The following is a 27,298-nucleotide window of genomic DNA, read 5'->3' on the forward strand; positions in this document are numbered from 1 at the left end:
TCATTCATTCACTCACTGGATGCTATGGCCACCGATCAGGACACTCACAGAAGCTTCCCTCAAGGCGTTTACAGGCTAGCAGAGGACACGGGGGAGTAAATCACAGTTGTTACACGATGCGGGAACCTCTATGTCCGTGATGCAGGCAGGTGGGGTGGGGAGGGGGTCTCGTGGCGCTGAGGTCTTCCCAGCAGACTCTGCTCCTGCGGTGTTTTTCCCGACCTGTCAGAGTTTGCAGCCTTGCAGGCATCCTCTCCCGGCCGGGGGACGTACGTGCAGGGCCCAGGCGCCGGGTGCGAACAGCTCCATCAGGGGCCGAGGACAGCCCACCAGGGCCCTTCCCCGCAGCAAAGACAGCGGCCGGGTCCAGCAGGGGAGCCGGGCACGGCGGCTCCGCCCAGGACAGCCGGGGTGGGGGCCAGTTCCCATAGGGATAGCGGGCCAGGCAGGCCGAGAGCGGAGCCCGGCAGGAGTCGGCGAGGAGGAAGCAAGGCACGGCCGGCAGCGTGGCCCGTGAGTCCCGGGTCGGGAAGGGACGGGCCCGGCCTGCACGTGGCGCCTCTCGAAGCTGCGCGGCGCCGGCTGGAGCGCTGGGGGAGGCCAGGGCGGCGCTGGCTACGTCTTCCCGCGGCCGCGAGTTAGCAGCCGGGCGGGAGGGGTGGCCCCGCGCGGCGCCGGCTCGCCAGGGCCTGCGGTTCGCCAAGCTCCAGGCCTGCACCCCTGGGCGGGTGGCGAGGCGCGGGCGCGGGGCGGGCACCTCTGTCGGCCGGGTCTCCGCTCCGCCTCCGCCTCGCCGCCACCCCCGCGGGGAGCCGGGCGGTGTCTTCTTGCTGCAAGGAAATCAGACCCGAAATTAGAACCGGGAAGCCCCTTAGCCTTCCTCGACCTCCAGCCAGCTCATGTATCTTAGATCGGGTGAACTACAATATAACATTTAAAAGATAGATTATCTTACAACTCGGTTCGTTTTAGGATGATGAGTTACATTTTAACTTGCAGGGTATATAAAACAGACGGTTAAAATTGGGTTACCTAACTCTAGGCTGTCGTTGGGTCACGTTGCCATTGCTGAGGGGCGAGGCTTTAAAGCTGTGGGTTAATTCCTAATTCTTGATCAGGTTGGTGGTGTTCTGTTCTAGGTCCTTGGTGAAGCCGTTGCTGAATGGGACTCCAGTACAGTCTGTTCGTGCCGATGTTTTACAAGCGACATTTTCAAACTATGTGAAGATCCATTTTAAGAAAGTTTATTCCTCTGTGATGGAGAAGTATGAAAAAATTGGGAAAATTGGTGAAGGCTCCTATGGAGTTGTTTTCAAATGCAGAAACAGGGACACGGGCCAGATCGTGGCCATCAAGAGGTTTCTGGAATCAGAAGATGACCCTGTCATAAAGAAAATCGCCCTTCGAGAAGTCCGCATGCTCAAGGTAATGGATCCTTTTCAGTGAATTTTCAGGGGCTAAAAATTGGAGGCATGTTATGTTAAGTAAATGCCTTGAGGTATAGTTGCGTCTCCTCCCTTCAAGGACTTTTGTCCTCTGACACAAATGGAACGTCTGTGCACAAATCACCAATTATGTAATGAACTAGAAAGCAGAGATGTAAATACAGGCAAGGTGGTATTCACTTTCAGACATGCTATGAGATATTTTATTTTTCTTCCCAATAGCTTCTTTTCCATGTCACCTGTAGAGCTAGTTCTTTGAGAGTCATCAACTTTGAGAGTTTAAGAACATACCACAACTCAGGTCTGTTAACATGCATAATTTTTAAACTCCTAGGCAATCTTCTGTTGATGTTCTCAGTCCATTAAGAGAATTAATCATCCATCTTTTTTTCAAATTGCTAGGAAGCTGACAGGTTTTCATTACATTTGAAAACCTCACATTTATCTACCTCTGAGCATCATAATGTCCTGTCTTGAAAAGAAGGATTTTTCTCAAAGGAGCAAAATGATCACTTAAAAAATGTTTCTTAGTTAACCCTAGAAGACCATGATATTAAGGGGGGGGGGGGTTGTTAATTACAAGCTAAAACTTTTTTTCCCTTCTAATGGAAAGAGGTTTCTTTTCTGAATTTCTGTGAAGATGAAACCCAAACCACAAAGTAGACGTGTAATGAATGCAGTGGGGTTAACTTGGTTTCAAATAGTTAAGGTCTGCGTCCTGACATGCTGACTGACTACAGGACAAGGAAAGAGCACCCTCACGGGAGGCGAGTGGAACACTCGGCATTTTCTCTTATCCCTGCTTCTCCATCGTCTCCAGGCCTCTCTCAAAGTCCTCTTTCCCCGGGAATTAAGTATGTGGGATACCTCTGGATAAGGGCCTGGAATGGGAAGCAGCAGCAGGCTTTGGGTAAAGTGGGTGGATAATAGGAACACTTTCTCTGTTTGGATTGAGGATGTTCTTTACCAGCAGGATGTTATCTGTTCTGATAAAAACACTTCCAACTCCCTCCCCTTCCCGAAGTGCTCCCCTAGGAAGGGGTGAGACCAGCAGTGTTTGCACAGCCCACCCCCTGGCCCCCTCTGCCCTTCCCCACCCTCTACCCAGGGAGAGATTGCCACCATTTCTTTTGGGCTGGTGGGCAGTTTTTCACTTTCTCGGGCTTGCCTAGAGGAGGAAGTGATCATTGCATTTCAAAGTTCCTTTCCTCCGAAGAAAAGAAAATTTCCTTCTAGTGGAGACCCTTGTTCTGCTTCTGAAGACCCCCTGCGGCTGCCTTGCTGTGCTCCCTCGCCGCTCTCTAGCGCTGTAGCGCTTACAGGTGTGGCTCCCTTAACTAACTGAACTCTGCCAGGACGGGAACCTCGCCTCTGTATCTCTGTGTCACCTACTTTGGCACGTAGTGGGCCTCCAGTAAATGTTCTTGTTGGGTCTTTAAAAAGGTTAAAAAAGTAAGTTCTGAGGACAGGTGGGTATTGCCCATAAATTAGGAAGTGAGATGTGTTCTTTTGAATAACTGAATATTGATTTGCTCTAAAGGAGAGAGTTGTGCACACAGGATTTCAAAGCATGCAGCGTGCAATCCCCTCCCTTACCGCCCCCCCCCCCCCCACCCCGCCGTCAGGGCACAGATACGGACTCCCCGATCTGTATGAGGTGATGGGACTAGACTTCTGCAGAGACCGTCTCTTTAAGCCCTAGCTTTTCAGAATTCTCTGATATTCCTAACATATAATGGCTACTTAATAAATACTGGCTGAATAAATGAACTGACCGTTTGTGCACTAAAGTCATGTTTTTCCATTTATTTTCTCAGTAAATACTTATAGTCCCTGAAACAATGTTTACACCAGGTTGCGCAGCCTGTCTTGCAGATGCTTACCTTGTGCAAGGGAAGTGATTCCCCGTCGGCGCCCACTCAGGATAGACTGGGTTCCTACTGCGCAGGGCCTGTGTCATGTACCTCGTGTCCCCAGGCCTGGCAAGACCCCTCTAAATGTTTGTTGAATAGTGAAAATAAATTGTTAGGAGGCACATTTGAGCTAGACTTTGAGATGTTCAGGGAGGCACGGAATGAGAGAGAAGGCATTCAGGGCAGATAGTGTGTCCTAGGAAAAGGTGCATGAGTGGGAAGCAGTGTATGGAGGGAGCCCAAGTGATAACTCCAACGTCTTAACCAAGATGCCTGCCGTGTGCTAGCAGGTCGCATAGACAAGGGGAGGCCAGGAAGCCAGGGTCTAGTGGGAGGGAGTGCGAGTGTTTTCTGGGAACACCCTGGCCCTGGGATGTGACGGTTAGCACAGAGCTCCACGTTGGTCCCAGGTGGTCTTTGGGGTTTGGAGCCTGACCCCAGGGCACGTGCTGTCGCCCCTGAGAAGAGGAAATCGGTGAGAGGTAGGGATGTGTTTGAGGGTCTCATCTGAACTGGAATTGAAGGCAGAGCTTCAGGGCCCATGGGAAGGAGGAGTACCAAACTGGAAGCAAAAAACAGTTCCTTGGACCCAGGGGAAGGTTGCAGCTCAGTGACTCAGTGAGTTTAAGTTCCTAGGGTTTTCCTTGAACACCCCTCAAAGAGCTGAGGGTTTAAATGACCCCTGCAAAGGTCAGGAACCAGGAGCCAGCAGGACTAAGGCTGAAGGTACCCCAGTCACCTTAGCCAAAGCAGGTGAGGACCGACAGGTGCTGATTGCCTGGCTGCCCCCGGAGTGATAAGGAAAGCTGGAAAGACACCTCAAGACCAAATGTAGAAGACTTTGAATGCCAGGCTAAGGATTTGGGCTTTCTCCTAGAAAGAAAGAAGGGAAGCTAGCTGAAATGTTTTTAGAAAGTTGTCATTTGTGGATGTTTTGTATTTTCATAGACCAGTAATAGTTTAAAAAAAATTTTTTTTTTGTTTTTACAGATTGGGATAGGGTTCGTAGCCTTTTAAAAAAACCAGCTACCAACTATCACCATTGCTTCATCAAAGAAAAGACGTTGTAATATTTTTTTATAAACCAGGAAAGTCACAGTTTTAGAAAAAAGCAGTCTTCCCGAGAGAGAAGTTGATAACTACAAATAACATTTGTATAGATTCATTTCTCTGGTGTGTGTGAATGTATGTGTATAATTCTGTGAGTGTATCTATATCATTGTCCTTATTTTTCTTATTTTACTATCCATTGGTGAGAATGGTGACATCATTTGTTTTGTGAAGCCTAAATCTCATGAAATTAAGCACTATGTCTGGGAACAAAAAGATTCCCCAAGTCAGGTAATGTCCTGCTTAATAGGACCTATATTTGATACAACAAAACACTAATACTACAAAAGAACTGAATGGTTTCTTGGATTTTGTAATAGAATTTGGCCTGCATCAGTCAATCCTCAGAGAAGTCCTTGTTTGTCTGTCTCTTCTTAAAACTGTTTATTTAATAATTTAAAGCAACTATCTCCCAATAGTTGCTATTGAACTCTTAAAAATATTTGTTTCCTCTTAAGCAGGGATGATTGTAGGAGTGAATTGTCCAGTAATTGATTGTGTAATTTTTAAGGCAGCACATCTACAATGAAAATGTAGCGCTATATATTGGTAAATGCTTGCTTGCTTTTTAAAATATTCTCACCCGAGGATGTGTTTATATAGTTCGGAGAGGGGAAGGGAAAAAGAGAGAGAAACATTGATTGGTTACCTCCCACATGCGCCCTGACTGGGGATCAAACCCACAACCTAGGTATGTGCTCTGACTGGGAATTGAACCTGCAACCTTTCAGTTTACAGGACAACACTCCAACCAACTAAGCCACACCAGCCAAGGACTTGTTAGTAAATGCTTTTGAGGATGATAACTATTATCAAGAAATCTGTTTTGTTAATATTTTTAGAAAACATTTTTTTCTGAACATTTTAAACACTTCAAATAGCATTATTTTGTGCCATTTGAAAAAATGGGCGACACAGTTTTATGAGAAAAATTTAGTATTTGTACTAATAAACTACTTCTTAAACTAAATATAATTCACTCTTCACCAAGAGGTCCTACTGCAGTGAAACATTCAATGTTTTAATTTTGAATTATATTTTATCCAGGTTAGATAATTAGGCTTTATAAAAAATAAATAGTTCTTCCATTAAAATCAGTCAACTCATACTCTATTTAAGGACAAATTAAGTTCATTCTAGTGACAGTAATAAAATCATACTGTAATACCTGAGCTCAAAGCAACTATCCTACCCTTTCTCAACCTCATTTTCTTTTTTTAAAATTACATTTATTGGGGTTACACTGGTTGATTAGATTATATAAGTTTCAAAAGTACAATTCCGTAATGCATTATCTGTATATCGCGGTGTGTGCTTACCACCCAAAGCTTAGTCTCCTTCCGTCACCATATATTGACCCCTTTTACTTGTTTCAACCTCTCCTCACTCCTCCGCCCCTTCTGGTAACCACCATACCGTTGTCTGTGTCAATGAGGTTTTTGTTAGTTTGCCAAACTCATTTTACATTGTGGGGGGAAAAAAGGGAAAAAGTCAGTATTTTTAGTTAGTGCTTTGATAAAACACCCATGCAAAATATAGTTGACATGTGTTCATTTGGCAGTTTTTACAGAACTCTTGCCATGTACCAGGTGCTGTTCGTGGACTCTTTTCTCACAGAGACAGAAAGACTGAGAATAAACAAATAATGATATGTCGAGTGGTGAAAAATAAAACGAGATAAGGCAGGGAGAGTAACGGAGGGGCTTGTCTTCTATTTAGGGTGGTTAGGAAAAGGCTTTCTGAAGAATGCCAGTTGAAGGGAGACTGGAAGGCAAGGTGAAGGGAGGACTCCTGTCGCTATCCAGGGCATAAGCGTTTCAGGCAGAGGGACGGCCCCAGGGCCCCAAAGCAGGATCAAGTGATGTGTTCTCCGCATGTTCCGGAGTGTCTGGAGCAGAGTAAGTAAGGTTGAGGGTTATAGGAGATGAAGGTAGAGAGGTAAGGGGGTCAGACATGAGGGCCCCGTGGGCCACGGTAGGGACTGTGGATTTTACTGTGAATGAGATGGGCGCCACCGGAGCATTTTGAGCAGAAGGATGCCTTGGCATGTCTTCTGTTCCAGAAGGGTTCCTCTGGCTGCTGGCTGCTCCAGCTCCACACTCGGGAAGGTCATGAGGAAGACTGTTGGAGTGATCCAGGTGTGAGACGATGGGGTCAGAGTGATAGAGGGGGGGTCGTCAGATTCTAGAGTTATCCTGAGAGAAGCGCACATGGGAGTCTGGTGGTTGGATGAGGAACCCAGGATGACTCCAACATTCCTGACTAACTGGAAAAACAAAGAGAGAGGCTGAAGTACAAAATTGGGGGAAGGGAAATCAAGCCTTCTGTTGTGGTTGTGTTAAATTTGGAATGTGCATCCAAGGAGACTGTAAAGTAGACAATCAAATATACAAGTCTGGCATTGAGGGAAAAGTCCAGGTTTCAGATATGAAGTTGGGAGACATCAGCTTAGTAGTGACATTTAAGGCCATGAGACTAGGCCACCATGGGGAACAGAGACAGCAGTACCAAAGCCTGCACCCTGGGATGAGGGCGTGGTCAATGGTGTCAAAGGTCCTCATTGGTATAGACTTAGGATTAAGTGCTGGCTTTGAAAATGTGAGGGTCATTTGTGATCTTCCAGGAGCTGTTTGGGAGGAGTGGTAGAAAGAAAAGTTTCATCCAAGAGAGTTAAAGAGAGAATGAGAGGTGTAAAGTGAAGACAGTGATACAGACAACTCTTTTGAGGAATTTTATCATAAAAGGAAGCTGAGAAATAGGGCAGCAGACACGTGGAAAGATGTGAGGTCAAGAGAGTTTTTGTTGCCATTGTTTCTAATACGGAAGTATATTTGGATGCTGATGGTATTAACCCAGTAAAGAGAAAATGATGATGTTGGAGGACGGGAATTTCTGGGGCCATGACACTGGTTTACTAATGTGGACCATGAGCAAAAAGCATAGCTATAATAACATAATAAAAGACCAATCCATAGACCAGCTAGGAGATTAGGCTCCCGCTTATTTCATTTGGAATGTTGCTAGGTTCTTTACAGAGACTATCCTTAATCTTTCTGTAGCAGGACCCACAGCTAGCTTCAAACTGTGGGTGTAGAACTTCTTCCACCAGCATGTACAACATCTTCTATTTGCATATGATCCATGTACCCTACAGGAAAGAATTCAACCCATTTTCATGACTGGGATTCAAGCATATAAAGATAGTTTGGATGGAAGGTAGGGCAGTCCTGACAGAAACCAGATTTCAGAGGGAAACAAAGTCACTGAAAGAAAATCACCTTAAATCAAGAAGTATGGCATGATAGGCTGGAGTCATTGCAGGCCCTGTAATGGGAAGTGGACACTGTTCCTGCATAAAGCATGTGACTGAACTTGAACCCAACCCAGACCCTTTGGGAAGTGTCCAACAAGAAAAGAGCTGTGGTTTCAAAACAAACACAAACCAACCAACCCAGAGTAATTGTATTGCTGAGGTCCCAAGCCACTATGTTGCTGAACCTTCTCTTTGGAATGAAGATGGTAGAACCATTGGAAGAGGAAGCAAAGAATTCCAATCAGCAGTGGTGGAAAGCATAGATGCTCCCAGAGCCGCTGAGATGAAGGACAGGACAGTGTCACTCTTCGGTGTCGGGGCAGACCGTCAGCAGTGTGGGAGATGGGAGTGGGCCTTAGAGATGATCAGACCAACATCAATCAAGAGCTGAAAGCAGCAACTAGGACATTGTCTGTGGCAGCTCACCCTCCAGAAGAGGAGAAAAATGAGAAACGACAAGGAGAAGGAATCACATATTGTCATTTGGTCACCTAGTAGACTTGAACAAAGTGCCCTGTGTCCTTACCTAGAATGCACAAATTACACTTAGACAACCTTGGAGGGTAAGTATTGTTATCCCATTTTACAAATGGATTGGGGATGGTTAATGATTGGCCAAGTCCACACCCTGCCGTCCCACACGTCAGAACCATGATGTAGCACTGCTCACCACACTCTGAAGTCTCCCCAAGACTGGTCCTCAGGTTCACCCTACCCTTGCTGCATCCAGGCCTGCGCTGTGGCACTCACGGTTTCCATGGGTGCCTAGGTGCAGATTCTTACTGGAATAGCAGTATTTTCCAACTCACATTCCATAACCATGTAGCTTATTTTAGAAGACAAAAAGTTAGAGTTTACCACCAACAAAGATAAGAATAACCATGGGGGGGATGGTAAATGTCCATCAAAAACTTTACTATAAACATTACAATAAAGCTCTCCATTCTTCATGAGAACAGCATCACTTAAGATATGCGGATGACACCATTGTACTGGCAGAAAGCAGGAATGATTTGACGTGACTGCTGATGAAAGTCAAAGAAGAAAGTGCCAAAGCAGGACTGCATTTGAACACCAAGAGACATGAAATTATGACTACAGAAGAAATACACAATGAAGACATTGAAATTGTTCAAGATTTTGCTTAGTCTGGTTCAGTCATAATTCAAATGGAGACTGCAGCCAGGAAACCAAGAGAAGGCTAAGACTCGGAAGGCAGCAATGGAAGAATTAAGAAAGGTCACCAAGAGCAAAGATGTATCATTAGAAACCAAGGCTAAGACCATCCACACCTTCATAGTCCCAATTACTATGTACAGATGTGAAAGCTGAACAGTGAAGGAGGCTGATGCAAAAAAAAATAGACTCATTTGAAACATGGAGTTGGAGGAGAGCTCTACAGACACCCTCCAGAAAGACAAACAAGTGGGGCCTAGAGCAGATTCATTCTAAAACATCACTGGAGGCAACAATGACATAACTGAAGCTGTTCCACTTCAGGCACATCCTGAGAAGGCAGGGTTCTTGGAAAGGTCAGCCATGCTGGGAAAAACAGAAGGCAGTAGGAAAAGAAGACCAGACTTGGGGGTGATTGACTCCATAGAAGAAACCATAGGCATGAGTCTCCAGCTGAGCAGGGCTGTTCGGAGCAGAACACTGTGGACACGACTCATTCACGGGCCACCAGGCCTCCGAGCATATCATACACGCACATCACTCCTAAACTGTGTACAGAGATATACAGTATATTTGTGGTAGAGAAACTTCAAAGGGAGGTAATTAGGAAAATACGTGTAGAAAGACTTCTTTGGGGGACAAATATGAAAAAAAGCTTCCCAGGGGCTGGGAAGGTAAGAATGTTGAGTGTGTACTTTGTGCTCATGAATAACGATAACCACGGAATGCTCGGGGCATCCCCCTTTTTCCTACCGTCCCTCACTTTTGGTGGCCTTCCAGCGAGGCTGTGCCCGTGCGACCGCACGGGGAGCAGAGCCATGGTTAGGAATTGCAGTCCCTGATCTGGCTCAAAGCTGTCGGGTGACCTTGAGTAAGCTCCAGTGCCTCCTGGAACCTGGCCCACCTCATCGCCATGATTTATGTCTCTGTCTGGCATTGCTTTGCTGACTTTTTTGCTGAGGGAAGCAAAGTGCTCTTGGACCAAACACCTATTGGCAGTTAAGCCACCTTAAGGCTCCAAAGGCAGGGAAGTAGAGGGTCAAAAAGAACAGCAAGTAGACTGCACAGCCACTGCAGGAAGCAGTATGGAGTTACCTCAAAAAATTAGAAATGGAACTACCTTATGACCCAGTGATTCCACTTCTGGAAATTTATCTGAAGAAACCCAAAACACTAATTCGAAAGAATCTGTGCTATCCTATGTTCATTGCAGCATTATTTACAATCGCCAAGATTTGGAAACAGCCCAAGTGCCCTTCAGTAGATGAGTGGATAAAAAGCTGTGGTACATTTGTACAATGGAATACTACTTGGCTGTAAAAAAAGAAGAACATTTTTACCTTTTGGGACAGCCTGGATGGATGCTGAGAGTATTACGCTAAGTGTAATAAGCCAGTCATAGAAAAACAAGAACCATATGATTTCACTTATATGTGGAATCTAATGAACAAAATCAACTAATAAACAAAATAGAAACAGACTTAGATACAGCGAACAAAATGACAGCTGTCAGAGGGGAGAGGTGCTGGGGGCTGGGTAAAAAATGTGAAGGGATTAAGAAAAAAACAGAACAGAGCTCATAGACACAGACAACAGTATGGTGATTATCAGAGGGAAGGGCGGGATAGGAGAGGGTAAAGGGGGATAAATAACTTAGGGTGGTGAACACACAATTCAATATACAGATGATGTATTACAGAACTGTACACCTATAACATAGAACTTTATTAAGCAATGGCATCCCAACAAGTTCAATAAAAAAAGAGCAGTAGCACAGGAGAGAGAAACCCGCAGGTGGGAAGGCACAAAGGTGGGATATAAACCGGGTGCTAATTCCAAAGGGAGGGGCTGAAGGTGAAGCGGTTTGCCGGCTCCCCTAAGAGGTTCCCTGCTCTAAGATGTCAGCCCAGAAATGCTGCTGGACAAATTACTACCCTGGTGATGGTAATGTGCAATGGGAAGTATGACTGTCAAGGTCCCTGGTTATCCAAGGCACTTATTAAGTGCTTAATTCCATGTGCTCTTATACCAAGACCCTATTCCACTAAACGCTAACAGAGTACCATGTAAATGCTCCCTAGCATTAGAATCTAATTAGAGCTTTCATAATTTTTAAAGGCTTCTGCTTCCCCAATATTAGTTGAATAATATTTCTCAACTCAATAAAACTCTCAATGGAAAATTCTGTGACTTCTTTAAGACTTCAGTCCCGCTGTTGTCATTTGATGCTAATTTCTATGTCCCGTCTCTTCAAATTGTTTGGGTGGCTGGTTGAAATGCATTAGTAACATTTCTGTAAATGATTTTAGCTATGTTCAGCATTCTCTGTTATGGCTTAAGAGATTACGAACCACACTGATCACATAAATGAGTGAAGCAGGCTGAATGCGAGACGAGACAGAGCTGGAGACTGGGGCAAACTGGGGACCTCATGCCTCTCGTAAAGTGGGTGGCTGCTCCCTGGCTCCACAGACTGCAAGCCAGGGGCTAGGTTTTCAGTCTTTCTTGAAAGACTGAATTTTATGTAAAATCTCCTGGGTTTTTCCCTATTAGTTTTTGTTTTGAAAGCATTTTCAAAATATATAGAAGTGGAAAGAATAATACAACGAATACCTATATGCTTATCTAGACTCATTAATCATATGTTAGAAGTCTTTATTTTTGTTCTGTTTCTGTCTCTCTCTCTCTCTCTCTCACACACACACACACACACACACACACACTTATTTACACTTCTTTTGGCTGAATTATTTTCCTAAGTATGCAGTATGAATCTCCTAGAACAAAGACATTCTTCTATGTAACTGCAATATGACTTCTACACTCAAGAAATTTATCATTGATGCATTATAATCTAACATACAGTGCATAACTATAAATATATAATTTGATATACAATATATATTTCAAAATCCAGGATCAAATCAATGATCATACATTGCATTTAGTTGTCATATCTCTTTAGCATACTTTTAATCTAAAAGAGTTCCCTACCTGTTTAGTTCTTATTTTGGTCTTTCATGGTATGGCATCTAGGCCAATAGTTTTGCAGAATGTGCCTCTCAACATAGGTTGCATGGCTGTTTCCACGTGACTTGAGACAGGATAAATGGTTTCAGCAGGCTCACCGCCTGGGTGAGGGCGTGCCCGTCCCACTAGTTCTCAGGAGCTACATGATGTCAGTTTGTCCCATAATTACTGCTCGCAGTCTTCATCTCATGGTTGAGATGGGTCTGCTCTATTTCTCAATTATAAAGAAGCATTTTCCCCTCGGTAATTAGTAAGTAACCTGTGGGGTTATAATCTGAAACTATGTGGCTACCTTGTTCCCCAGTAAATTTTACCCAATGATGCTTGCCTCAATCAATTACAAGAAGAGGTAAAATGGTGACTTTTAACAATTCTTTCTACTGTATCCATTAGTTACAATTTTGGGGTAAAAAAAAGAGTTTTCCTTTGCTCCTCTTCCCCCCTCCCCACACCTCATACATATATTTCCTAGCATCATTCTGAATTCGTGAATTTTTTTCAACATGTTAGAAACCATCACTGTCGTTATTCTTTTTGATTCCCAGATTGTACACATTTGTTCACGTGGGGCTCCCTGGCTCCAGGTCCTTTGGCAGATGCCCATGATTCCTTAAGCACCTCTTTACGATGTGCACAAAAAAATGTCTTATGTGCATCCTGCCCCAGCTATGCAATCAGCCATTCCTTCAAGGAGCCCAGTTCCTTTTAGTGACAATGAAATCTGACTTTAAAACATCGACAAGTAATTTAAAAAAAATTTTTAAACACCATTCAAGCTAAACAAAACACATCTGCTGACAGTGCTTTCCTGCAAGCTTCACTGGGGGCCTTGAGATTATACAGCTTTCATGACATGCAGATATTGTCATTAGAGAATGGCAGCTCTGGCCCCTGGCTGGCTGTTACCAGCACATAGATAGGTGCTGGCAGTTTGTGGAAACTGGTTGTCAACAGCTTGAAAGGCAAGCAGACCATTCCCTTGCCCACAGTGACAGAAACCAAACAGTCTCCTTATCACCATCCCTCCTTGTTTATTCAACAAGTGGAGACCTGTTTAATTTTATTTTTTTAAGATAACATACTAACTGCAAATAGTAACAGACTGTTTTGTTTGTTTATTAGAAGTTTTTTTTTGCCTTAGCTCATAATGTATTTATCTAGAAAGATTGTATTCCTGCTGTGTAGTGAACTCCTAAGTAATAAAGCTGCCACACAAATATTTCAAGAACAAAAGAAGCAGAAATCAACAAGCTGGTTCATTACCCTCTTAAAGACACCCAGCTTGCCATGTGTGAGATTAAGCACACACCACGTCCACCCTAAATTCTCCTCTGCACATCCTGCCACACACCATAGGATCTAGAAAATAAAATACCATAAAGCAGGAGGAGGCAGAATAAGGGATTTTATGATACACACTGATAAAAATAAATTTTGCTATAACTTTTTTTTTCCATTTAAATTATTTTTATTTCTGACAAATGAAATTGATAGGTAGACAACCTGTGTTACATACAGGGTTGGGCAAAAGTTAAGTTTACAGTTTGTAAGGAAAATAATATAATAATTAATAACCAATAATACAAGAATAAACTGTTTTGCATACTCACAACTGTAAACCTGCTTTTGTCCCACTTTGCATAGTTATTATAAACCACACTAGAAGGTAGTACTTTTTAAAAAATTGATTTGAGAGAGAGATCAATTTGTTGTTCTACTTATTTATGCACTCACTGGTTGCTTCTTGCATGTGCCCTGACTGGGGATCAAACCCACAACCTTGGCATACTAGGGTGACACTTTAACCAACTGAGCTACCAGCCAGGGCAGAAGGTAGTACTTTTTATATGAAATGGAATTTTTTTTAAATGGGCCAGGCTCATGTCTTTCACTTTAAATTTTTTTAATGTTTTCATTTACCTTTTTATTTGGCAGGATTGATGTTTTAGGCCACAAATTTGCTTTCAACGGGCATATTTTCTTGCTAATTATTAACCTTCTTTATTACTTATTAACTTTAGAAGCACTGTAAAAATACTGTTGGATGCAATTGCCTGGTTGAAAATCTTTGAACTCCATTCCTTTTTTTGTTAGACTAACGAAAGGTGGGTTTCTAAATCAATGGATGGTATCAATCATACGTAAAAAACCAAGCTATGTGTTTTATAATGATCAGTACATTGCTGCGTTCATTTTTGGCTGTGTCATTGTTAATTTTCATTTTGATCACATTTGTACTATTGCTTCTTTCCCGGTGCTTTTCATACACTTGATAAATCACAGTAAAGTGGACTGAGCATCCACTGTGCACATTCTTAGCCAGTGCTGGGTCCAGGAGGGGATCCAGAAGAGATCACAGCCCACGGCTCTGGCCAGAGGACCCCCCGGGAACATCCTATCCCATCTACAGTAAACCCAAAATAAATAAGCACCAGGCCCTCCTCCACCTTCCACCCCTGGTTCCAGCTTTTTCGTTACTCCTCCACTCCATATGTCCCTCCCTTTCCTTCTCTCGTCCTCCCTGGAACAAAACATTAGCCAGGGTGTTTACCATGAGGGTTCTTGGCATTTGGAGGAAATGTGGGATTAAGCACCTTTCCTTTCCCAAAAGAGAGTGTTAAAGGATGATTCCTCAGCAACTCCATAATGAGTGTGGAATATTTCCCTCTAGGCTGGAGATGGTGGTAATAATTAAATAGCTTTTAAATAATGAAAATAGCTTTTCCTTCCCCACAGCTGATGTATTAACTCTCTGAAACTGACTTTAAAATATCTATCTTGGTTAGACAATACAGTGAAGAGACCTATGCAATCACTTAAAAGATATTTGTATGAGAAAGTACTACATGCTTATGTAAGAAGAAGACTGAATGTGCAGAGAAATGTAAAGTGAAAAAGGAAACCTACATTGGCCTTCACTCTCCTTTCCCATCCCCCCGCTGTCTCTCGTACATCATTCCAGAAGACTTCTGTGTTGTACAAGGACATAAATTTCCTTCTTAAAAACAGATACAAATGCTACCATATTGAATATACTATTCTGTAATTTCCTTTTTTACATTTAACATCATACCTTGAACTTCTTTCCAAGTCAGCACATATAGATATGCCTGCTTTTCTTTTTCTTTCTTTTTTTTTTTTTAAGATTTTGTTTCTTTATTTTTAGAAACTGGGGAAGGGAGGGAAAGAAGGAGGGAGAGAAACATCTATTGGTTGCCTCTTGCACACGCCCTGACTGGAAACTGAACCCACAACCAGGCATGTTCCCTGACCGGGAGTCAAACCAGGTGACCTGTTGCTTTGTGGGACAATGCCCAGCCCACTGACCCACATCAGTCAAGGATGCCTTCTTTTTAACAGCCGCATACTACTTTATCATTTGAATGGACTATAACGTCCTGTAGTTTATTTAACTACTCACCTACTAACGAACATTTGGGTTTTTCCAATGGCTAATAATGTACAAATGGAGCCCTGGAAATTTGAGAGAATATTGGGGATAGGAAGCATGATTCCTGTAAGTGGACCGTTGGGAGGGATGTTGAGAGAGTCCAGTCCTACTTCCGCTCCTGGTTCCCAGCCCCACAGATTAGCTACTGAAATAAAGACTCAACACCGCATTGTGGCTGCTAGTTCAATGCATGTGTCCTCAAAGGGCTTGCGTACAGATTCCATCATTCCACCAGGCTGGCTGGCTGTAGGTGATGATGAGGTTTATCGTAGAACCGATGGATTCCATAGCCATGTGCTAATCGTCACGCCTCCTTTGCTGTAAAATGGGCCTCTTGGTCTGATGTCGTGTGGACTCCCATACTGCTAAAGCAGACATTCTCCCTTGAGAATGGGGCTGGCAGGAAAGCCCTTGATTGTGGGGCTGGCAGGAAAGGCAAACCCCATATCTCAAGTAAGTATCAGTCCCAGTAAGGACAAATCGCAACCCCCCTCCGTGTAGCAGCTGGTCTCCTTAAAGCACACGGCCTGTCAGTACCTAAGTATCATATTTTGCTACTGGCAGGTTAGGTACTCAGCAACAGCAGTAGCCAGATCAGCCTTGGAGGGAGGGAACTGGTGTTGCTGGGCCATGCCTCCCCCTATCCCTGCAACCATGGCCATCCTGTTCATGGATCAATTACACGAGCACCAGGGTGGCCAAGGACAGAGCAGGCTGACACCCACCAGAAAAGACATCCTCTGTCTGGTTGCTCAGTGCTTCCTCTGCAGTAGCTGTTCTCTGGTGGGCATTCGTAGGAGGTGGGCATTGGTCGGAATTAAGTCCTCAAGCTCTGTGCCCACTCCCACAAGGATGTGTTATGTTTCTTCTCCGAATGTTCTTTCAACCTTGCTCCTTCCAGACTTAAATCAACAAGACAAACTATTTTGCCACTACCCATAGGTCCATGCTTATCCCAGGTCCTTTCTTCTTCACACGAAGTGGACCATCAAGAGCACTGCTTGGAGCTCTGCTCAGTGGGAGCTTTCCCTTTCATCGTTGTCCTTCAAGGCCTCTGCCAAGTGGGCTATGGTATGGTTGCAGACCAACTGCAACTAGTGCCAACATAATGAGCTGATCCGTCTGTGAGCTGGACTTGGGGTTTTTCTCCCCCATTATAGGAAACTCTCATGGAACCATACAGGGATGTATGGAGGAGGGATGACAGTGCAACAGAGTAGATGACATGGGAGAACAGGCCACCTCTTTTTGTAACTTGCTTGTCGCCCCCAGACCTTCTTGAGCCTGACCACAAATGTATAGTTTTCGTAGTTTGGTGGATTGCTGGTGCACCCTGGCAGCCTAATGACAGTCTGTCTTTATGACCCAATCCACAGGAGCAGCTCTGGGTCACAGAATCACATGATGTCCCAAGGTAAGGGGGCTCAGTCTCTGTTAGGGACTTAACAGGTGTCCTTGTCGGAATTAAGTCCCAAGTCACAGGACAGTGCTGCCATGCCAATGAATTTCACCCTGTCCAGCCTTATATTTCTCCCCTGCCATGGCCCAACACCCCCAAAGTCCCTGCTGGTATGTATGAGCCAGGTCTTATAATTCTTTGAGGATACTTCTCTCCTCCTGGAGCAAGAGCTGTATGCCATGCTCAGGCAGTTACAGCCTCGTGCTAGGTCAGGGCTGTGGGCTGGGAGGAGGCTGGATCGAGTCAGGAGGCCTCTGCCCCATTGAGTGATTTTCAGGTCTCCGTGTGAGAGGAAGCATTTCACCTTTGGCAAAGGGGCAGAGGCTACTTCTCCCAGCCCAGAGGGTTCAGAGAAATTTAAGGGTTAAGATTCTCAGCCTCATCCCTCTAAATGTCCCTATCCCAGGCCTCTGGGTCCCTCGCATTTCTCATCAGAGCCCTGACTTTGACAGAAGGGACCTGTTGAAGGTCTACACTGTCTCTTTTGTATCTCTGCTCCTTTTTTTTTTTTTTAATCCTCACTCAAGGATATGCTCATTGATTTTAGAAAGAGAAGAAGGAAGGGAGAGAGAGGGAGAGAGACATTAATGTGGTAAACATTGATCAGTTGCCTTCCGTATGCGTCCTGACCAGGCATGTGCCCTGAATGGGAATTGAACCTGCAGCCCTTTGACTTGCAGGATGACACTCCAAACAACTGAGCCACACCGGCCAGAGGTATCTCTACTACTCTTAAAAATTAAGTTCTGAGTCTGATTTTAGCACAGTCTATCCTGTGTCTACAGGAAATGTCTCTTTAAATAATGCCACAGTGGCCTTCTGACTCCCACAGTTGATGGGCAGCTAACTGAAACCTATCTATCATTTTCTCTTTTCTTTTCTCAATGACCTAAATGTGTTAACAAAAGCCAGCTCATTCAATAATCCCCTTAATTACCATTGCCCCATATTACTCATGTGCCACTGCTATTGCATAAGCCAACTGCACGTCATTCAAAAGCACCCCTGATTAAAGTCTTAGCAATTGTGTCCCTGCAGTCCCTCAGAGTTTCCCCGCGCCTGGGCGGGGCGCCTTTGGTCATTCCTGATGCCTCCCTCCCCTCCGCCTTCCCCTCCAGTCCATCACCATAACTCTAATAACAAAATATCTCTGAACAGGGCCTTTCTTGCCATCTTCCTTCCTCTGCCCTGGTCTGTGTTCTAGATACACACCTTCAGGTGTATCAGATTGAAGAATCTTCCTCATTTTCCTGTGTTAAGATGTTTCATCAACCTAGGAAATGTGATGTACTTTTTTTATTCACAAATAATTACTGAGTGCCTATTACGTGTGAGGCGCCATGCTAGGGATTCAACAACATCATTTTAAGTAAACGAGAATGCAAGCCCGGATATCACGGTTCTTACATTCTATTGATTGTATCTATTATACCTGTCGACAGCAGAGGACGCTGAACAATCAACTGAGTAATCCTTACTTTGTAATTACATAGTAAATACAAAAGATGCTGAAGGACACACACTGCAGCGGAGCTATCAGCCTTACGGGGGCATTGAACCAGTCTGGGGAGATCAGGGGAGACCTCCCTAGGAGGGGACATTTCATCTGAGCCTTAAAGGATGAGTTTGTATTAACTAAAAATCTTTCCCTGCTCTTCATTCTCCTTTCTTTTCCAGCCTTCTCATATCTCTCTCTGCCTTCACCAACCATCTGGGTTATAATTGCTTTTCACTTACAAGTTGTTAACAAACAGCTCACAAAGACAAGTAAGGTAATACTGTTTACAGCCTACTTCAACCAAGACAGCGCAGTTCTTAAAGGACAAACCACTTTCCTTTTATTGGATCAAAACTAGAGAAAGCTGTCTTTCACAAGTCACATTTAGCACCTTGCTTTTTATGTTTTCAGCAACTCAAGCACCCCAACCTTGTCAACCTGATTGAAGTCTTCCGGAGGAAGCGGAGGCTTCACCTGGTGTTTGAGTACTGTGACCACACGGTTCTCCATGAATTGGACAAATACCAAAGAGGGTGAGTGATCCATCCCTGACAAGCAAAACACCACAAAATACACCAGCCTTTGTGCGGGAAAATGAGCAATGACCCTTTTTCAGATCAGACAGGAGCAGCCAGTGTTTGGACAGCACACTCTGCTGCTGGGGTTGACAGAGGGGGAGACCAAAAACGCTGGGAAAGGGACCGTAACAAAGAACCATGTTCGCGAAGAAAGCAATGGCAGCATTATTAGGTTGAACTTGATTTCTTCGGTGTATTATCTTTGTATTGAAGCTCCCTGAGTCTCTAAGAAAGAAAAGGAGGGGTATTTGTTATTCTGATTAGGGAAGTGTAAGGACTTGGAGATTGAAAAGAAGATTCCAAAGACAATGGCTAATAGGAAGTTTACAGCTGAAATGAACAGGTGGCTTCATCCAAAGCAATCCGGGTGTCTGTTCTGCTGTCTTGGCCTGGACTTCTTTGGTTACAAGTGACAAAAACCCAGCTGAAGCAAGGATGGGTGAAAAAGGAATGTGTTGGTGGCTGTAGCTAGGAAGGATTGGGGTGGGGAGGTTGGGGGGTGACTTTAAAGGCTTCACCAATCTCATCACATCTCTCTAGCATAGGCAACTCTTCTATGTGCATTAGAAAAAGGCTTAGTAAGCAGGCAGAGTCTTTGTTTGGAAGAAAATGGGGGATTCCTTCCTCTGGCTGAGGGTAGCCCCTTGCCAAGGCAAGCAGAATGCAGGCTGGAGTTTGGCTCCTGCCCACTCCTCCGCCGAATGTCTTAAGGTAGAGTGTGATAGGCGGTGGCTGTTCTCTCTCTCTCAACTATTCTTTATGTTGACTTCATTCTACCTGGCAGGCAAGTGTCCCTTATAAGGTGAATTTTGGAGGGTGTGTATGTCTGTGTGTGTGTGTGCGCGCGCGCTCGTGCACGAGAGAGAGAGAGAGAGAGAGAGAGAGAGAGAGAGAGAGAGAGATGTGGGATGCAAAGAGTAAGGAAGGGAAAAAATATGATAGAAAGCATGACCACAGACTTTTATCAACCTGTGTAGCCATTCTAGAAGAAAGGAAGTTCTAGAAGAAGGTAGCATCTGCATATAAAGTACCGTGGAAGACTCTGATTGGTTCAGCTCAGGTGATGCAACTATCCTTGAGGCCAATCATTGTGACCAGAAGGAGAGGGTAGAATAATTAACAGGCCCTGGGAAATATGATTCAAAACAGGTCAGTCAAGGAAGACTTCTTGGAGGAGGTGGCCTTTGGGTTGAACAGTGAGATTTAAGAGAATTTAAGCAGTAAAGAATATTCCATCCTTTCCTTTTGCTCTGTTTCTGGGAGCCCAACCTTGGCTAGGGACAATATGCATAGTGCATTGTAAATCAGAGTGATGGAATGATGCCCCATCTTGATCACATTCATACTCAGTGGCTGGAGGCTGAGGCTCTTTTAACAATGCTGTCAAGCCTTGGCCAAGAGCTTGCTCTGTCATGTAATTGTGGTTATATATTATCTGCCTGAACCTCCAGGCAAATGGGATTAAAGTGACTTGTAGTTTGACCATGGCATAGGTTTTTCATGTTAATTTACACAACCAGAGGGAGCCAAGAAAACAGACACCTCCCTTCAGGAAGTCATTGATGTGGAGAAATTATGCATTCAAGGGAGAAAACCTTTAGTATGTTGATATTTGCTCTTTTGACAGCTTGGAAGTGACACTTCAATGAAATTTATGAGTATAAGTTACCTGTGGCTATGTACAAGGTGTTGCAGGAAGTTTGATTAATCATATTAGATTGAGTCACTTGAAAACACTGGTTAGTAGGGGTTTGAAAGCAATAAGGAGTCAGTTCTTTTTTGGCATATAGCTTGAGAAGAAAAAAAGATAGGACAAGGAGTGATTAGAGTTTGTTCGTTTTTTAATCCTAATCCGAGGATGTGTTTATTGATTTGAGAGAGAGAGGGATGCAGACAGAGAGAGAAACATCAATCTGTTGCCTCCTGTATGTGCCCCAACCTGGGATTGAACCCCCAATCTACATGTGCCCTGACTGAGAACTGAACCTGCAGCCTTTTTGTGTATAGGACCAATTGAGCCCCCAAGCCAGAGCATAGTTTTAAAAGCTGATTTTTTTTTCATCTCTACTGGCTAAAATATATTTTATATGCTCCAGAAAAGACGAACATGTTTTCCTATGGACGTGGGTTATTTGTAAGTACATTCTAGTAAAAGTGGGTCACCATAATCTGTGTGACCTTTGGCAGGTTGTCTCCAGGTGTCCCCACCTGGGAAAATGAGAGTTTAGTACCAGGTGAAGTGAAGGGGAACTTCAAGCTCTATCATGCTATGAGCTGATGATCTAATGTCCCAGAATGGTTCTTCTTTAGTTTCATATTTGATCTGTTAGATGCTGTCCACAAAGGATAATGTGCGAATGCTGGTGTTTTCCCTGCGTGGTGCCAGGCTGAGTCCTCCTTAGGTTTGCGCACTTACTGCCAGAACACCCCGTGATCACCATAGGCACTCTGCAGGATCACCCCATTCCCACCAGTTTCCCATGCTGCGGGAATAATTTGCATTCTAGGATTTAGGATGTGCTGTTTTCTCACATCTTGGGTTGTCCTACCTTTGCTACTCTCCCTAGCAAAATCCTGCTTGTCCTTCAGATATAGCTCAAATATGACCTTTGTGATACCTATCTTTACAAAAATTTTTTATTTATTGAGAGAGCGAGAAAGAAAGAAAGAGAGTGAGAGAGAGAAACATCGATTTGTTATTCTATCATTGATGCATTCAGTGGTTCTTTTCATGTGTCCTGACCTGGGATCAAACCCATAACCTTGGTGTATCAGGTCAATGCTCTAACCAACTGAGCTACCTGTCCAGGGTTCCTATGAGCAATCTTAAAGATATTGTTTGAGTTGACTAGTGATTGCATGTTTTATCTAATGACAAGACCCTCATTATTTGGAGATAGGTATGCCTAAGCTGTCACAGACTATTGACAGTAACCAGTCACATAGCTACTGTCCCTTATCCCAATATTTTACTCACCAAACACCATCTGATTATAACTTGACTTTCTTTATGGAATTGTCTACAAAGAGAGCATAAGCTGGTACTCAGGATTTCAACAGGATGAATAAATTGGCATTCGGGTTTTACATATCATGCTGTTAAATTTATTTAATGTTCACCTACCCCTTTGAAATGGATACTGCCTTAGTGCGCTCACAAAATAGTCTGTGTCTGCAAGCCTGAGACCATTGTCAAAGCGGTCAACCTGCTGGCTGCTTTTCCAAACAAAACACCACATTCTTTGAGTTGCTGTGGTGAGATGACCTTTCCCCGCTCAATTCTGCTGTTCACTTAATAGTCTTTCATATACATTTCTATTTATGTCATAATATAATCTTTAGATCTGCTATTAATAACTATAAGATTGTACATGTAGTTACATTACTATCTAACTATTCCTCCATTGTTGATATTTAGGCTATTTTCAGTGTTTGGTCTGATAAGTGTTTCTGCTATCAAACTTTCCCTGCAATAGATGTTTCTTCTTTTGCACTTTTGCCTTAGAAGCTCTCAAAAAGGGATTATTGGGTCGTATGGTTTGCCAAACTAAACCAATTTACCTTACCAGCCATGTGGTAGATTTATAGTTGTGCTATTGGTTTTTATTATTAAAATGTTTGAAGAATGAATTCCATCAAACATATAAAGCAGAAATAATGGCAACCCTACACACACTCCTTCAGAAAATACAGGAGGAAGAAACATTTCCCAAATCGTTTTATGAGGGCACTATACCCTAGTACCAAAACCAGATGAGGACATTTCAAGAAAAGAAAATGAAAGACAAATATTGCTCATGAACATAGTTGTAAAAATCTATAGCAAAATTATTATTAACAAATCAAATCCAGCAATATAATATAATATAAAAGGAATGATGTACCACTATTTCTTGATTTTATCAATTTAGATGTTATCTATAGACTTCCTATTATGATAGATAAGAATTTTGCTTTCTTACACCATTATTCCCTCTGTTTACCCTTTCTATGCCCCCAAAATCATTACATTAAAGTTTTTTTAATTCCATATTCACTGTTCCAACTGTTATAACTATGTAAATATTACTTAGAGCTGAATATTTTACCATACTAGGGTTTCCTTTTGTACTTTTTCCACAAATTAATATTTGCCTTGCCTTTTAAATTTGCTTAATATTCTTTAATCTGACCTGGCCGGCATGGCTCAGTTGGATGGATATTGTTCTGTGAAATAAAAGGTCACTTGTTTGATTCCCAGTCAGGGCACGTGCCTGGGTTGCGGACCTGGTCCTCAGCTGTGGTATGTGCGAGAGGCAGCCAATCGACGTTTCTCTAGAAGCATCCATTTTTCACTTCCTCTCTTTCTTCCTACCTTCTCCTCTCTCTGAATAAATAAATAAGATATTTAAAAATTATATTCTTTAACCCTATTACTAACTGTTCTCACTCTAATAGCATCTCAATATACTTTTCCACAGGATAATCACATCAGATAATCCATTCATTCCTTTTCTGGGGTACCTTCCTGCCTTTAGAAGCCCATTCTCCCTCTCGCTGGCTTGCTGTGCCCGGAGCCTGTTATCCAGCTGTCTTCCTGGGACTTTCTTTTGCTGTCATCCTTGGAATCCTACTGCGTTTCTCTATGGTTGGACTCACTACCTCCTGGATTTCCTGTCTTTCTCTTTCTGGGTTTACTTACTTATTTTGGCCAAGCACATCCCTCTCCAATCCTTTAAAAAAATGGCACAGTCACACAGAATTCTAGATGACAGGCATTTCTAATAATATCCCAACCCCTGAGCCTCATCTCTCCGTGGAGTCACGCAGTTGGGATCCCCTTATGTTCCTGGGGGTGAAACTAGATTCCCAAAGCAGGCAGGAAGAAGGCCATGGGGTCACGCTGGTGGAGGACTCCGGAGCACATTCCTCCCCCACCTCTTCCTACTAGTGGAAGAAGGATTCCATTGCACTCGCCCCAGAAGGAGCCCCTCTGCTGAGCTGAGAGACAACCCAGTGGGCTTCGGAGGAACGGTCGGAGCTCTCAGTGAGGCCACTGACCTGAAGACCCCAGGAAAGACCACCCAGCTACTCAGGGAATGAAGACGTGCCTTGCTGAGCCCCTCCCACCTAGGTTTGGGGCAGAAAATAAAGCGAGTGTCCTTGCTCAGTGTTCTCACTTCCTGCCTAGACTTGCACTTCTAGGTCTGGGGAGCTGACAGCTTCAGGAGTGCAAATCCCGCGAGACCTGCCCAGCTGGCTGGGAGTCCACGAGGCCCAGGCTGGATCCTGTCCAGCTCCTCTGGAGCACTGTTTACTGGGAGAGGAAATGGGGATAAGGTTTGTTTGAAGTTCAATGGCCTAACCTCATGGTGGAGGAGAACCAGGCCCAGGAATAAAGCTCAAATGCCACTTCCCTCCCAGGTTAAGGTTGAGCTTATGCATAATTCCCCTAAAGGGACAGCTTGTCTTTGAGTTAGAATCCAAACAGGGACTCTTAAAGGCAGTCAAGAATGCGAGAGAATCGGGGCCCCTTCCCTCCATCACTGTTCCAGCCCTTCCCGCTCTGCCCCGGAGCTTGGCCACGAGACCATCAACCACCAGTTGGGAAACACACACTATAAAGTGCAGTGAATTCCTTAGCCTTGCCAGCATAAGCTAGAGCTTTAAGAATGTCTGCTTTAGCCTGAAGGGTCTGGCCAGACACCCAGGCTCTTCCAAAGCTTTTAAGTTTGTTTGTCAAATATTTTCATATTTATTTAAGATGGTATAAGGCAGAGGGCATGATGATGACAACCCTCAACATGCCTGGCTCTTGAGTCACGCTCTTCTGAGCCGGACGGGTTGCTGTCTGCGCCTGGAGTGCAGCTGTTGTCCGTGATTTCCCTTCACCTCCCCCTCCAAGTTGCTGTTGCCCCCCTCTGGGTCAGGTCTCCAGTGCTCTCCGTTCCACGGAGCCTTCTTTGGTAGTTTACTCCTTTTTGGGGGAGGGCATCCTCTGGGGGGCTTCCCGAGAAAGGGTGTGTGAGAGGTTAAAGGAGAGCGAGAGACTGAGACTTTGCCTTTGCATGTTTAAAAAGTATGTTCTCTTCATGCTTACTTAATATTTTGTTTGTTTTTGGTGAAAAATAATATTTCTTCAGAATTTTGGAGGCATTTTTAAGTACCTTCTAGCTCAGTGCTGTTAAGATGTCTGTTGTCATTCTCTTTTCTGCTTCTTTGTGAATTTCTGTTTCTTTTTTATTTCCAGAAGCTTCTAGCACCCTCTTTACTCGCAGCACTCTGAATTATGAAAGTCATGGGCCTTGCTTTTCACCCATTATTCTGGCACTTGGTGGGCCCTTTCTGTCTGAGAAAAAATTTTTTTTGAATTATTTTGTTATTGATTTCCTGTCCTTTGTTTTCTCTATTTTCTCTTTTCCTGGGCCTTCTATTATTTGGATGTCTGAGTTTTTGGCCCTCTTGTTTTCTTATAGTGTCCTGTGCTTGTTTCACGGATGCAACAGCTTTCCTGTTCCGCCCTCTCTGAGGATATTAATGATTTTTTTAATGTTCTCTTCATTCTCCCTAGTTTTTGTTTTTTTCTTTTGAGTTGCTTTCTTTCTGTTTGCTTTGGTCTTTAACTTTCTTATGTGATACTTCCTTGGGCAAATATAATGTCTGGTTGTATGCCTATGGTTTAGAGTAGGAAGCTATGGAAAGCTCAGAGCTTCACTTTTGGGTAATCTGGCCAGACCTTTTGCTGGGGAAACCCCATTGTTGGATTTTTTGTCCTGAACTTCCACTAGAAAAAGCCTTCCAATATTTTGCCTAAAGAGTAAAGTCAGGCTGCCGGCTTTCTCAGAACCTAGTGCTGTAAGAGGGTTGGGGAGTCTCAGAATTCGATACTTAGTATGAATGCAATACTCAGTATGTATCCTGCTTTTGGAACAGAATCCAAAATCTCAACCGACCCAAATGTGCTCTGTTTTGTCCTCCTCAGAAAACAAAACTCCAGCCTTCTACTTAGTAAGGGAAGAGTATTCCCTACTGGACTAGAACAGGGGAGAGGGTCTAGGGACTTCTTTCCCAAACAGATTTTTCCACACTCCTTTCCTCCCATTTCCACACAGATCTTGACTGCTGGGTCCTGAGCCTTCTGAGGGATCTTTGGGGTAAATGGGCTTGTCCTCCCCTCTCCCCACTCTGGGCTTGGCTTTCAGCTTTCTAGGACCTGTTGTCAGTTATCATTCATCAGACTGCTTTCCAGATTCCAAAATGCGTTATCACCTCTTTCTCTATTCTCTCTGAACAGTTCTATTCTCTCGGTGTATTTCTAGTCCGGTTTGGGAAGGCAGTGAAGTGAGACGGGTTTGTTCAGTCCACCATCCTAATCCAGAAGTCCTTTGAGGCACTTTTTTCAGTTGGCTTCAGTGATGCTGTTCTCCTGAGTGAGGTCTTAATTCATGCGATGCTCAACCCCAGTCTTTTGCTGGTCCCTCCAAGTTTCTGGGCCTCTGGACTTTGATCTCCTTTTCTTCTGTATTCACTTCTCAAGTGGCTCCATCCTGTCCTAGGGCTCTAAGTACCACCAATAGTCTTGTGATTTCCACATTTATATTTCAAGCTGGACCTTCCTTCTGAATTCATAACTTCCTACTTAGAGTCCCTTAGAAGTCCCCAGGGCATCTCAGTTTATCCACCTTCCCCTCCCCCCAAGCCAAACCCCACCCCCGCCCTCTCCCTGCCCCAGCATTCTTCTCAGTATAAGGTCCAACATGAACCAGGTACTTAAACTAACCCTCATGTCAGTCCTTGTTTTCTCTCTTTTTCTCACAAATCCCTCAGAAAATCCTGAAGGCTCTATTTTTAAAATGTGGCCTAAATCTGGCCAAATATTATCACTTAACCACTGTGTCTGAAGTAGTGAAGCAGAGGAGCTTTCTGGAACATTTTATATAAGATAGAACCCCTTCCAACACAGCACCCTCCTACATATGTGCATATCCAATTCCAGTCCAACATCACAGAATAGATTCTACCTTTCTCCCTTTCCATATTTATAACTCCCATCTTCAGCAGTGAAAAACCTGACTCCTAGCATAAGCAGCTAAAAAGAATTGTAGAGGTAAAATCCGAGGCCCTGGCATTTCAGAGAAGAAATGGAGCAATAAAGAAATGAAGGGATGCCCTGGCTGATGTGGCTCAGTAGATTGAGTGCTGGCCTGCAAACCAAAGAGTTGCTGGTTTAATTCCCAGTCAGGGCACATGCCTGGGTTGCAAGCCAGGTCCTGGGTAGGGGGCATGCAAGAAGCAGCCACACATTGATGTTTCTCTCCCTCTCTTTTTCCTTCCCTTCCCCCTCTC

General features: G+C 43.9%; 1 protein-coding gene across 1 annotated transcript in view; it reads left to right on the forward strand.

Annotated features, from left to right (window-relative positions):
- The first annotated feature begins 365 nt into the window (after window positions 1-365).
- Window positions 366-27,298, forward strand: part of LOC129066048 (cyclin-dependent kinase-like 1) — a 40,239-nt gene continuing 13,306 nt past the window's right edge. Inside the window, 3 exon segments of the mRNA XM_054567587.1 lie at window positions 366-513; window positions 1,140-1,425; window positions 18,807-18,928. Coding sequence (XP_054423562.1) covers window positions 1,258-1,425; window positions 18,807-18,928 — 290 coding nt within the window. The 5' untranslated portion in view covers window positions 366-513; window positions 1,140-1,257.

The sequence above is a fragment of the Pteronotus mesoamericanus genome, unplaced genomic scaffold, assembly GCF_021234165.1.
Source record: "Pteronotus mesoamericanus isolate MK-2021 breed Mesoamerican mustached bat unplaced genomic scaffold, CSHL_Meso_final contig_182, whole genome shotgun sequence".
Lineage (NCBI taxonomy): Eukaryota > Metazoa > Chordata > Mammalia > Chiroptera > Mormoopidae > Pteronotus > Pteronotus mesoamericanus.